The sequence below is a fragment of the Dermatophagoides farinae genome, chromosome 1 (genome assembly GCF_024713945.1).
Source record: "Dermatophagoides farinae isolate YC_2012a chromosome 1, ASM2471394v1, whole genome shotgun sequence".
In the NCBI taxonomy this organism is placed as follows: Eukaryota; Metazoa; Arthropoda; class Arachnida; order Sarcoptiformes; family Pyroglyphidae; genus Dermatophagoides; species Dermatophagoides farinae.
Genome location: NC_134677.1, coordinates 8,364,591 through 8,377,892, shown reverse-complemented (window position 1 = coordinate 8,377,892; position 13,302 = coordinate 8,364,591). Strand labels below are relative to the sequence as shown.

Below are 13,302 nucleotides of genomic sequence, written 5' to 3'. Positions count from 1 at the left end.
AATTACTATAGAATCAAGAGAAAGGAAAGGAAATTATCTGTAAGATGATACTACGACTAATATATTTTCTCTTATGGTCCAGAGAAAAAAATAGACCATTGGGTGTTATTATTTCAAACAACCAAAAAAAATCGAATCAAATTGAATTAAAAAATCGATTATTTAATGATGATGATGATGATGATTTAGGAATTTTTTTCTCATCCAATATTTAATTATATCCATTTCACTTTGTTTTTTTTGTTTATCATTTTTGAATGAAAAACCAATCGACCAATTCACAATAATAAGCATAATATATTTATTCCAATTCAAAACAGTAGAACAAAAAAAATTCTGCTGCACAGAATATTCGGTTTACATTTGATAACCAGAATCCTAGTATCAAATTGACTGGAAACTAAACAAAAAGAAGAGATTTTCTTTTTATCTTTCTTCTTCTAGAAAAAGATTCTCTCTCTCTCTCTCTTTCTTTTATTTTGCTATCCTGTAAATCAAAATACAATCAAAAATGGCCACAAAATTCATTCAGTTATAATATCCAAAAAGTAAATGAAACAAAAATGAAATAAGTTAATTGAATCTATTTGTCACACACATACACACACACATTGTGTATTTGCATTCATTTGTCCGAGAGAGAGAGAGAAAAAAAAAGAAATTATCTTTCTCTCACTCTCCCATTCGTTCTATTCACAATTTATTATCGATCTTTTTCATTAAATTACCACCACTATCGATACATGGTAAATTAATCGAAAAAAACTGACCAAACAATAAGATGGCCAACAACAACATAGCCAAAAAAAAAAAAATTATAAATCGGCTAGTGTATAGAATTTCATTCATTCATTCATTCATTCAATCTTTTTTTTTGTTGTTTCCAATTCTAATTTGTTATTGTTGTATACAACAATTCTGTATTCGTTTTTTTTTCATTATTCTCAATATTATTGATTTACAATGTCACACATTATCTTCTTCTACTTTTATTTTCTATTTATGTGATATAATAATAAATGTGTGTTCACAAGTGAAGTGTACGTCATTCATGGTCACACACACACACAACTTTTATTGGTGTTCAAAAAGTTTTTGTTGTTGTTGTTTTTTTTGTTCTGTTCCATCATCATCATCATCATCAAATGGTGAGAAAGAAGGAAAAATTTAAAACTTTTCAAAAAAAAAAAATCACTATGTGTTCCAGGAGCATACTATTCTACACAAACATACAGGAAATTCAAAGTTGTCAGAATCATTTTTTATTTGTTTGTTTATTTGTTTGTCCATTCTACTTATCATTGTTATATGAAAAAAAAACAAGAAAGCACATTATTTTCCAAAAAAGAGAGAGAGAGAGAGAAAATTTTAAAATAGTTGAAATATACAAGTGTCACACAACTGGTGAAGAAAAGAATAACGAACGATAACCAAACACACACACACACACACAGAATTTCTGACTTTGTTTTTGTTTTGAAATGGCTGATGTAATAATTAGATTTCAATCTGCAATAATGTTTCTCTCTCTTTCCATCTCATATACTCAGTTTTCCAATGCTCATTGAAAGTGAAAAGTTCTTCAAAACACACACACACACACACAAGCAAACATGTAACAAGAAAAAAAATTCTTTAATCAGTTTGAAAAACAGAATTTAGAGAAGAAGAAGAAAAAAAAAGTTAAAAAGTTTGTTCCACACTTGTGCTTGATAAGAAAAAGGCATGAGCTAGATAGAAAGTGTAAAAGTAAAAAAAACAATACCAACACACACACACACAGATCCTAAAGAAATTTTAGCCATAAAAATTTTTGAAAATGACGATGACGACCATCAACCAGCCAGCCAACCAGCCAGCCATTTTCATCAACCAGATCTATTTGACATTTACACACACACAGTGTGAAAACAAATTTTTCTTTTTTTTTTTTTGCTGCAAATTCATTACAAGACTTGTCATCTGTTTTTTTTTGTTCGTTGAAAAAAAAAATTTAATCAATTTTAATTATAAGAAATGAACAAAAAAAAACTACAGGCCAACACCAGTAGCAATGGGGAGATGAAAAAAAAAAAAACAAATCAGAAAGCTATGAATTTCAAATTTTTCATGTGTGTGTGTGTGTGTAATGTCAAGATTAAATTGAAATATGACATGAAAGAAGGAAATGAAAATTTTCTTTTTCTGTAAAAAATGAATGAATGAATAAATAAATAAATAAATAAATAAAAAGTAAATTTTATTCTGTGGAAATGAAAAAAAAATGACGACAACGATGGATCATGAATTTCACATTCACATTCACATTCTTATCCATTCATGGTCATGGAATCATGTTCTATAAACGCGTGCCAAAAAAAAAGAATGAAAAAAATAGAGTAACAAATCGATTGAAATGATATTTGAATAGATGAGAAGAATAAGAATCTAGAATTTTTTTTCCTTTCATTCCGTTGAATATTTATTTTTATTTTTTTTGCAATGTGTGTGTGTGTGTATGCAAAGCTTACAAGTGCCAAGCATCAAGCATCAGTTAACTCGAATATATATAAAAAAAACGAAAAACTTTGCTGAATCACCAAGAAAATTGATGCTGATGATGAATATCACGACAACAACAACAACAAATCTAAACCAATCCAATTGAATCGAATCGAAAGAATTTTGCATTTTAACAAAACAAACAAAACGTACACTGAAAAATATTCATGTCAGTCATTCTCACGAGTGTCATTGTTATTTCAGTAATGTAGGTTAAACACACTGATGATGATGATGATGATGATATTTGCATGAATGCATAATAAATATATAACCATCGCAAAAAAAATGTCTATCTGAAAATTTGAAATCTGAAAAAAACACACACACACACACCGAGAGATAGAGCGAATGATTCCATTTTCGATATGACAGCGAAAACACAAATACATTCACGAATTGATAAAGGGTGTGTTTGCATTTGAAGATCATTTCAACAACAACAACAACAACAACATCATTTTAATCAATTGTTTAATGAAAATATATACTCACAAATTTGTCATCATGGAGTTTGAAACAAAACAACAACAACAACAACAAAAAGATTGATAGACATTTTTGATTATTCTAAGTGAAATCATTTTCATTCATTGGTTTTTTTTCCAACAACCAAATATTTGTGAAAAAAGGAAATTATGCTAATTAATATGATATATACAAAGAAATAAACTGCGAATCAAAATGGGAAGCAAATTTTTCGACAGATATGTGTCATCATCATCATCATCATCATCGTCAACAACAACAACAACAACAACAATGACAACAATGACAATGACAAAGAAAAGGAAATCAAATTTTTTCGAGATTTCTCCATTGCCAAAACTTTTTCTCTCTTCTTATTTTCTTTCGTATATTAATAAAAATAATAATGATGATGAAAAAGATTTCAAACCAAAAAAAAAAAAACCAGACCAAACCAAATCAATAAAATCAAATCAAATCAGATTCGATTGGTTTTTGTCATTCATTGTGTTCGGTGTTCACTGTGCACACACACACACAAATTTTTCATTTTCATTTTCATTTTTTTTAACAAAGCAAAAAAAAAAAATTTTTTTTTTTTGGGCGAAGTCAAGCTTGATTTCATTTCATATTTTTTCATTTTCATTATTTGATCATCATTGAATTCCATTCCAATTTTTTTTTCTCAGATAATAAATAATCATCATCTGATTTGATTCACATAATAAATTAACACAGTGAAGCCAACCGCAAAGGGGCAATGTGCAATTTTTTTTCAAAAAAAAAAATAAAAAAATAAAAAATAAAATACACAGACAACAACAGCAACAACAACAATCATTCAATGTTTGTATACATGTCGTTGTTAATTGAGTTAAGCAGTTTGGTCCCAAGTTAATCAAAATCATCATCAACCAATATATATTGACTACTATAGACTTACAAAAGAAAAAGAGAAAGAGAAAGAAAAAAAATGAAAAGGTTTCGTTTGGTTTGGTTTGTGGTGTTTATAAAGCAAGAATTGACTAAAGTCTATCAACGTCAACATGAAAATTGCTAGAGCAAAACATGACACACACACACACAAAAAAAAAACATTTTTCTCTTTTTTTTTCGATTAAGAGGTAAGAAAACTTGGCACTTTCCATGTGTTTGTGTTTGTGTGTGTGTGTGTGTTTGTGAATGTTCATAATAATCATCATCATTGAGAAGTGGTAGAAAAGTAGCCAACACTTTTCACTTCATATTATATTTTCAATCATCATCATATATGGAAAAAAAAATTGAATGAATGAATGAATGAAAAGAAAGAAAGAAAATGTCAACCAACCACACATTAAAAATCATTTTCAGTTTTTTTTTTGTTGAAAATAAATGACAACGACGTAAAGCAGCAGCAGCAGCAACAACACAAAACAAACCAACCGAGCGAGAAAAATAAAAATAAAAAAACTTTCATCATCTGATCAATGATGATGATGATGATGATGATGATTATGTTGGAAAAGTAAAATTCCATCATCGCACATACACAAAAAAAAGTGATGGTTTTGTTAATTTTTTTCCAAAAAAAATTTTCCGTTTTACGGAAATATTTCCAAAATCCAACCATTTTTTTTTTGCTACCTTATTTTTTCCGGCGTGTGTGTGTGTGTGTATACGTATGTTCATGAGTTTGAATTTAAAATTTGCAAATTTTTTTTCATTCATCATGCAGTGACAAACAAACAAACTCTTGAAATTTTTAATTAAATTATATACAAAAAAAAAAGATTATCATCATCTGAATGATGAAAATGAAAAATGAAACGTGATTAAAATTCAATATCAAAAATGGAAATGAAAATGAAAAATTTAAATTTTTTTTCTGTTCACTTTAAAATCAAAATCAACGTCAATGCTGATGACTGACTGTCCTGTTGTGGTGTTGAATTTTTTTTTCTGGCTTCAAAATTTATGGATAAACACAAACAAACACCAGTTTTGCCTGCGGAAAGTGTCCATCGAACAAATCAGAGCTAATTTTTGTCTTGTGTGTGTTTATTTTCTTGCCCATTCGTGTGTGTGTGTGTGCGTGCGTGTGTGAAAATATCATAATGAAAATGATGATTATATCAAAACTAGCCATTAATTCTAGAGCAAATTAATAAAGAAAAAAAAGATGAAAAGAAAAGAAAAGAAAACGGTAATAATCACCATCATCATCATCATCATAATGATAATTATGATCCAAATGATGATGATTATATTTAAGTCACATATCATATGGAATCCAATTCACAAAAAAAAGAAGATAAAAGAAAAAATTTTCATTTTGAATAACGATGATGATGATGATGACAATCATCATTATATGTCTATATTGTTTATTGATATCAAGGGATTAGAAATTGTTCATTGATGATGAAAAAAATGGTCATGTTTTTGTGTGTGTGTGTGTGTGTGTGTGTAAAAGAAAAATTATAACTACCACTGCTACTTCTACTGCTATTGCTACTACAGATAAGATGCTTGACAATGAATTGTAAAGAGAGATAAGAAAACTGATCAAAAACTACATTTTTTTTCTGCATAATAATAATAATCAAGACAAGATCACGATGGCAAAACTGGTGTTTGTTCCACTTATACCATTTGGTGAAATAAAAAAAAACCATTATATTAAAACGATGGCCATTTTTTTCAACCTGGTGAAAAAAAAAGAAACTGATTACGACCACCATCACCACCACCACCAACATGATAATTGATTATCATTTTTTTTCTTCTTCTTTTTAATTTATCATTTTTCATTGTCATCGTCGTTGTCATCGTCATTGGTTGGTTGGTTGGTTATTGTTTTATGATTCATGAATCAAATGAGAACAAAATAAAAAAAACAGCAGTAATCAACCCAAAACTAACAACAAAACAGAACAGAAAAACAACAACTTGCAGTGTGTGTGTGTGTGTTTTGCGTGTAACTACCTCAGCAGGTAGGTAGGTAGGTGTGTGTGTAGATCGGTTAATCGAAAATGATAATCATTAAAATGGATGAAATGTAATGAAATGAAAAAATAATTGTTTTTTTTCTCGTTTGTTGCATATTTTCAAATTATGACAAGTTGACCCAAACAATTTCACAGGAATACAGGAACAAAAAAACAACAACAACAACAACAATAAAACGGAAACAATCAGAATTATGATTGGATTCTATTCAAGTGTGCCATATATATTAGCATTTTTTTCATTAGATTCAAAACCAACCAACACTCACACACACACATGGAATGACAAGACAAAAATTATTTCATCAAGGTCGACACCAAAAAAAACTTTGAAATGAGCGCAAAATTTTATTCAAAAAAAAAAAAATGGAAAAATTATCAGGAAACATTTTCCATCATTATCATCAAGTTTTGTTCTCATTTAAAATGATGAATAATTAGCCGTATATGAATGGAAAAAAAACAATGTTTGTGTGTGTTGTTGTTGTTGTTATTTGTCAACGTCATTTAGTTTTTTTTCTTTGTTTGAAAACGAGTGAAAATGAAAGAAAATGTGACAACATTTCACTGCGAAAAAAACATAATAATGATTATTATCGTCGTTGTTGTTGTTTTTTGGCTGTAATCATCATTCATACACAAACAAATATTCCCAATAGATAAGCCATTTAGAAGGAACAACAAAAAACTGAATGAATAAAGTGGACATTCAATTCAATTCAATTCAATTCATGAGACGATTTTCAAAATTATTTTAAGTGACAAGCAATACATGGTCTGCTGCTGCAATTGTATGGTAGAAAAATAAAATCGAAATGAAATGAAATGAACAACAAAAAAAAAAATTTGCCAAAGTTATAAAAACATTGCAATATTGATTGGATATAAATTGTTCCTTTGAGAGTAACAACAACAACAAACACCATCCAAAGTTTATAATGTATATATGCAATACATATATAAACAAAGCATAGATAGCATTGTCATCATCAAATGGAACAATTTTCTTCAAAAAAATTTTTTCCGGTTTTTATCCATAAGAAAAGATGGATGAATCAATCAATTTCAATTTTGTGACCGGAAAAAAAGGAAACGAAAAAATTATTTTTTTTTCACTCATAAAAATAATGAAAACTTTTATCTGGAGACAAAAAAAAAAGAAATGGGAAAAACTTCAAGTTCATCAAGATTTTATTCAAATCAGTAACAAAAAAAAGGATGGTTGTTTCTTTTTTTTTTTTTTTTTTTGTTCGATAAAAATTCGCATTTCGTATTCACAGGCACATACATAATCAGAATGGAATTTTTTTTTTCTTCAATCATTTATGAATTTTTGCTGATGACAGATATCAACAAGACAGACCAAACAGACAGAAGATAATAATCGATTGAATCTATCTAATTCCACATATATATTTGATATTATCACAGAATTTTTCATCATCATCATCATCATCATTACAATTGTAATTTTGGAAACTTTTTCTTTCTTTTTTTTTCGTTAAAAAATAAAAATTATTTATTGATGAATGCGTCAATCTCTCTTTTTCTCTCTTTTTTTGCTGTTGAAAAATGAAGAAAAAACACTTATTCTCATCACACACACACACACAAACATTCATTCGAACGTTTTTTTTCAAATGTAACAACAAAACATCCATTTTCAAGTTCCATATTTTTTTTTGTTGTATGTGTGTATATGGCAAGTATACAAGTTTTCAAGAAAAAAAAAAAATAAACCGTCCCCCTCCCGCACACACACACACACACACATACAGTACTCAATGATGATGTTTGCGGTACGGGTGGTGGTGATGGTGTGTGTTGTTTCATGGAAAAAAAAGAAGAAAATTCGAAACATAAAAAAAAAATATGGAAGAACAAAAAAGTTCGATTAAAGTTATAAAAATGGATTTATTATTCAATACCATCTCAGTGAAAAAGAGGGAGAGAGAGAGAGAAAAGAAAAAAATCGAATCAATGACTGGCAATGAAAGATCGATTGAATATAATTTTCAAAATTCTGCATCTTTATTTTTTTTTCTATTTATGTAAAAATAAGCACATCCTTTTTTCTCTCGCTATTATTTTTTTCGTCCTACTCAAAGTTATTCACATTCGATTCAATTGTGTTTTTTGTGTGCAACTTTTTTTTTCCTCTGCCACCACCACCATCCGTTTCAATTTCGATTTCGATTTCGATGATGATGATGACGATGATTGAGGATCATCATCTTCGAAATTATTACAACAACACAGTGCTTTAAATTGATTCAAATCAATTTTATTGGTTTGCCAATCGAACGAATCAACTGATGTTGTTGTTGTTGTTGTTGTTGCTGCTGTGTTATTATTATTATCATCAGGATGAATAATATGCTTTGATTGTCGTCCACTAACGTCTGTACCACCACCATCTCTATGATCATCATGAGTAGTAGGCGTAACAGCAACAGCAGCAGCAGCTTGCATCATCATTGTTTCAATTTCATCATCATTTAAACTAATTCCTAACTTTCGCATTGAAACACGAAGATCGATCGATGTAATATAGCCATCATGATCAAGATCAATATTATCGAATACATCTTTGATTTGATTTTTTTCACTATAAATTTGTATCATTTCATTGATTATTGTATAAAAAGTTTCAAATTCAATATTAACATTATTATTAGCTAATGTGATCATTTTTTCAATAATAATTTCATTCATTTCATCATCCACATCATTATTTATGGCTGATATACCAATTGTTTTCAATAATGTTGGTATATGTTTTACTTCAATCGTATTATTATTATCATCATCATTATTGTCTTTAAGTGAATATTTGTTATTGTTGTTGTTGTCGTTGTTTTTGTATTTATTTTTGTTAGTGAATAAATTGAACATTTCCTTCAATAATGTTCTTCTTTCATTCATTTTATCAATACTGTTTCGTTTTTTCTTAATACTAGACGTTATAGTTTTCATTTTTCTCTTGTTTTTGTGTTTGTTGGTTCAATCACAAAAATGAACAAAAAAAAATAAAATTCAAATATACTGGTGGTGGTGCTGGTGTTTCGAATTCTTTATATATTACGTCCACAAACCAATCACAACAATCAATGTAATATTTGATTCGATTCGATTCGATTCGATGATTGAATACATTTTCAACACGATTATTATTATTTATATTATATTGTTTATTGCGATTGGTTTTTTTTTCTTCTGTGTATTATGTTTGCAACAGCAATCAGAATTCCAATTCATCATACAAGATCATTTTTATTCGCAACAAAAGAGCAACAACAACAACAACAACAACAACGACGACGATGACAAAAAAAACGCCATTCACTATTCATCGATACAAGCTAAAAAAAAAAAAAAATTTACAAAAATTCCATTCTATTCTGTATATGAATCATGTCTCTCTTTTTTTCTGTATTTTTGATTTAATCCCAGTGGTCAATAGGACAACAGACAACAACAACAAAAATGTAACTAGATCATATCTGTCTAGAATCTAGACTCTAGATTGAATGTAAAGAAAAAAAAATCCAGATGAACAACAAATTCAAGTTGCACACAAACACAAACACAGTATTTCTAGACAGAATTAAAAATAAAAACATCTAAACAACAACAACAATTTTTTTGTGGGAAAAAAAACAAAATTCATCTATTATTCGATTACTATCGAGAGAGAAAAATAATTGAATTTCAATCAAACAAACAAAAAAAAAAAACAAAAAATTGAATCCATGTATGCGCGCGTGTTATGATTAATTGGTTACGATCATCAAAATCTTCACACAACAACAATCAATGGATTTTTCATGTTTATTTGATGCAGGTGTGGTGGTAAAGGAAATGGGGTGTGAGAAGTTTTTTTTTTTTTGCTCTCCTCATTCTCAATCTTCAACATCAATCTTGAAAAGAGTCAAGTGTGTGTGTTTTGCATGCGGTGAGACAAAAAAAAAATTTATTGCGAAATAACTAGGCTGTAAATTGCAAAGTTTTTTTTTCGATAATTTCAATTTTCATTTTTTCACCTCATTAGTTATTTTTTTTTCTGTGCACAGTCGATTCTTATTTTCGTGAACAACGACAGCAACAGCATCATCTAATATTGATTCTTTTTTTTTTTGGGAAAAAATTCCAGTTTTTTTTATGCTAAAGAAGTAAAAAAAAAAGTTGCTGTTGTGTCGTCATCGGTAGTTCAATCATTAATGTTTTGATTTTCTGTTACTAATATTTCATTCACTAACTATTTGAATGTGTTTTTTTTTCTTTTCTTTTTATTTTTGATTATTATTCCCATTGAAAGAACTGAGGCAAAATAACAATAATCAACGAAGCGGTAATAATAATAACTCAAACCTAATAATAACTAAACAATCAAACTAACGAACAAAATGAACAACAACAGTGAAAAATCACTGAATACAAATATGTCTGTTTGCATTTTTTTTTCTGTTGCCTTTGATCTTAATGATGATGATGATGATGATGATGATCCATCTCAAGGGTACCAGGAATTTTTTTTTGTATTCACCAACCATCTGAGAATTAAATAAATTCATTGTGTTTTGGCTGTCATTCATTCATTCATTCATTCATTCATTCATTTTTTCCTTCATTTCTATTCATCATCAATAATTACAAATCAAATTCCCATACCAAACAACAACAACAACAACAACAACAACAACGACGACGACGACGACGGCAGTAATATTAAGAATGATGAAGGGAAAAAAATCAATTACAAAGAATTCGTGCATCATTAAAATCGATTTTTCAAAATTTGTTATCCATTTTTTTTTGTTTGTTTGTTTTGTTCGTCATGTTGATTAGCAGCAGCAGCATCTGACGACAACGACAACTAATTTACAAAATTTCTATTTTTAGATTTTCTTTCGAAATTCTCTTTCTTTCTGTTTATAATTAGCATGGCAAAAATTTTACTACGAGAAAAATGGAGAGAGAGAGAGAGAGAAAACATTCTAAGCTAAAATGTAAACAGTTATAGAACAATACAACAACTTCTGAAACAACAACAAAAAAAATGATGTAACTTGATCATTATCATCATCAGCAATGTTTTTTTTAGGGTTTTCATCAGAACAAAAAAAAATTACTAATGTTCAGAATATGTGTGTGTGTGTTTGCGTAAAAAAAACGAAAGAATGTGGTACTGAAAAGAAATGAAAAGGAAAAATCGTCCATAAATCTGCATATATCAAACATTTCCTTGGAGAATTCAAAAAATTTATTATCTTTAATATTTCGGTGTGTGTGTGTGTGCGAGCAAGCGTTTTGGAACAAACAAATGAATGTCTATCTGAATGATGAGTAATTTTTCATATACCACACACAAACACACACACAAACGTTCCAGCAGCAACAACAACAATTGCCCTGTAAAATAGACGAAATAAAAAACAAAAATGAAAAATAATCTATGAGATGGAAAGAAAAAAGAAATGATTCAAGATAAGGCCCAAAAGGCAAACAAACACTATTGAGAAGAAAAAAAAGTTTTACAATGAAAAAAATGAATTTTCAAATATAAAAAAAACTTTCTTAATACTTTTGCTGCTGCATCTATTTTTTTTTCTTGTAAAGTTTTTCATTGCTTTATTGCTCATATATACTTTTTCTATTTGAAAACATTCGAAACAGAAAAAAAAATGATAATCAAAGAAAATAAAAGAAAAAAAAAGTTTTCCAACTTACATTCCAACGAATATATCCGCGTATATTGATTTCAGGGAAAGCCTTGAAAATGGATTTTCAAAATTTTTGAAAAAAAAACAACAATATGGAGAAAAAAATGACGATGACGATGATGATGATGACAAACAATTTATCTGAAGAAGAAGAAAAAAACAGTTGAGTTATGAAGATTTTTTGTTGTTGTTGTTGTTGAGAAAATACGCCACCACAAGACAACAAAAAAAAAGTTTAACATGATGAATATTAATAATCGACGAAAACAACAACCCATACACACACACACACACACAAAATGTTGAGGTTTGATGATGATGATGATTATGATTATGATGGTAAAAACTTGAAAAAAAAATTGGTAATCATAATCGGTAATGATGAGAAGAATAAAAAAGAAAATGATCCAACAACAACAACGATTATTGAAAAGTTTGAGATTTATGGCTAATAACAATAACCAGAATACGAACATCTTGGATCGACCAAATCATCAGGATGATGATGATGATGATTACGGTGATCACGATGATTTTGTTATTCCACATATTTCTCTTCCTTTATATATTTATTGTAAACAATACATGTCATCAAATCATGAGAAACGTATCAGATTAGTTGATTCTCCATCTCCATCGTTTGGTATATTTGAATCGTCATCAACATCAGCAACAGTAGCGGGTATGTATTTATGTTGTGTAGAGTATTACATAATAATAATGTTAATATTTGCCATCTTTTCAAATTACAAATCACACACACACAACCGACAACAACGATTTACTTGTTTGTTCGTTTTTTTTTGCGTGTGACATGTGAATCGTGTTCGTTTTCTTGACATCACAATATTATTATTATAATGACAATGATGAAAATACGAATATATCCAATCCAATTCAACGGACATATCCAACAATCTAGTAACAAACCATGGTGATGATGGTGATGATGATGATGATGGTAACATTTACAATTGGTCAATCAATGTGATCGAGTGGAAACATTCGAATCATCATGATGAACATGAACATGAATCGGGTTGCCAACAATCATTACATTTCAAGAGAATAAAAGAAAAAATGTCAAGAAAATTCAACAAAAATCCATTATGTGAGTTGATGATCAGAAATTTTTGGGAATGTTTTCAACGTCCAATTCTACAATTATGTCAACAAAATGATCAAACATCGTTGAAGGCTACATTTTATAAAGAATGTGATCGTCAATTATTTTTATCGAAACTTTGTATTCATATTACTCACAATGATGATGATGATCATGATCATGATCATGATGATCCAGTTTATTTATTACAAACAAATGTTGGAATTTTCAAAATAACACTTTGCTAAATATTGTTTTTTCCGTTTTCAGCAATTTTTTCTTTAATTTTTAGATTTTGATAATTAAAAAAAAAAAACAACAAATACACGAATTCGAACCAAAAAAACAATGGAATAATCTATCGCCATCTATCGTTCAAATGGTGTGGATGCATTCTAAATTTTTCTATTTTTTTTGTTGCTCCAAATTGATTCATGATGCCAAACATTAAAAAAAAAAACTTAAATTGCCATCT

At 28.6% G+C, this 13,302-nt stretch overlaps 2 protein-coding genes across 2 annotated transcripts; one reads left to right on the top strand and one right to left on the bottom strand.

Moving 5' to 3' along the window:
- Positions 1-8,001: 8,001 nt before the first annotated feature.
- LOC142598186 (uncharacterized) lies at positions 8,002-9,018 on the bottom strand. The gene has a single exon (XM_075735369.1). The coding sequence runs from the start codon at positions 8,973-8,975 to the stop codon at positions 8,112-8,114; it is 864 nt and encodes a 287-aa protein (XP_075591484.1). The 5' UTR covers positions 8,976-9,018; the 3' UTR covers positions 8,002-8,111.
- A 2,977-nt stretch (positions 9,019-11,995) lies between these two features.
- Positions 11,996-13,293, top strand: LOC124491895 (uncharacterized). The gene is made up of 2 exons (XM_047054610.2): positions 11,996-12,404; positions 12,645-13,293. The coding sequence occupies exons 1-2, from the start codon at positions 12,101-12,103 to the stop codon at positions 13,073-13,075; spliced, it is 735 nt and encodes a 244-aa protein (XP_046910566.2). The 5' UTR covers positions 11,996-12,100; the 3' UTR covers positions 13,076-13,293.
- Positions 13,294-13,302: the final 9 nt, after the last annotated feature.

What these genes read in the sequence shown, in the direction of transcription:
- LOC124491895 (XM_047054610.2), top strand. Translation starts at nt 12,101, where the DNA reads ATGATGAGAAGAATAAAAAAGAAAATGATCCAACAACAACAACGATTA. An exon ending in AACATCAGCAACAGTAGCGG is followed by an intron (nt 12,405 to 12,644) that starts GTATGTATTTAT and finishes CCAACAATCTAG; the next exon opens with TAACAAACCATGGTGATGAT.
- LOC142598186 (XM_075735369.1), bottom strand. Translation starts at nt 8,975, where the DNA reads ATGAAAACTATAACGTCTAGTATTAAGAAAAAACGAAACAGTATTGAT.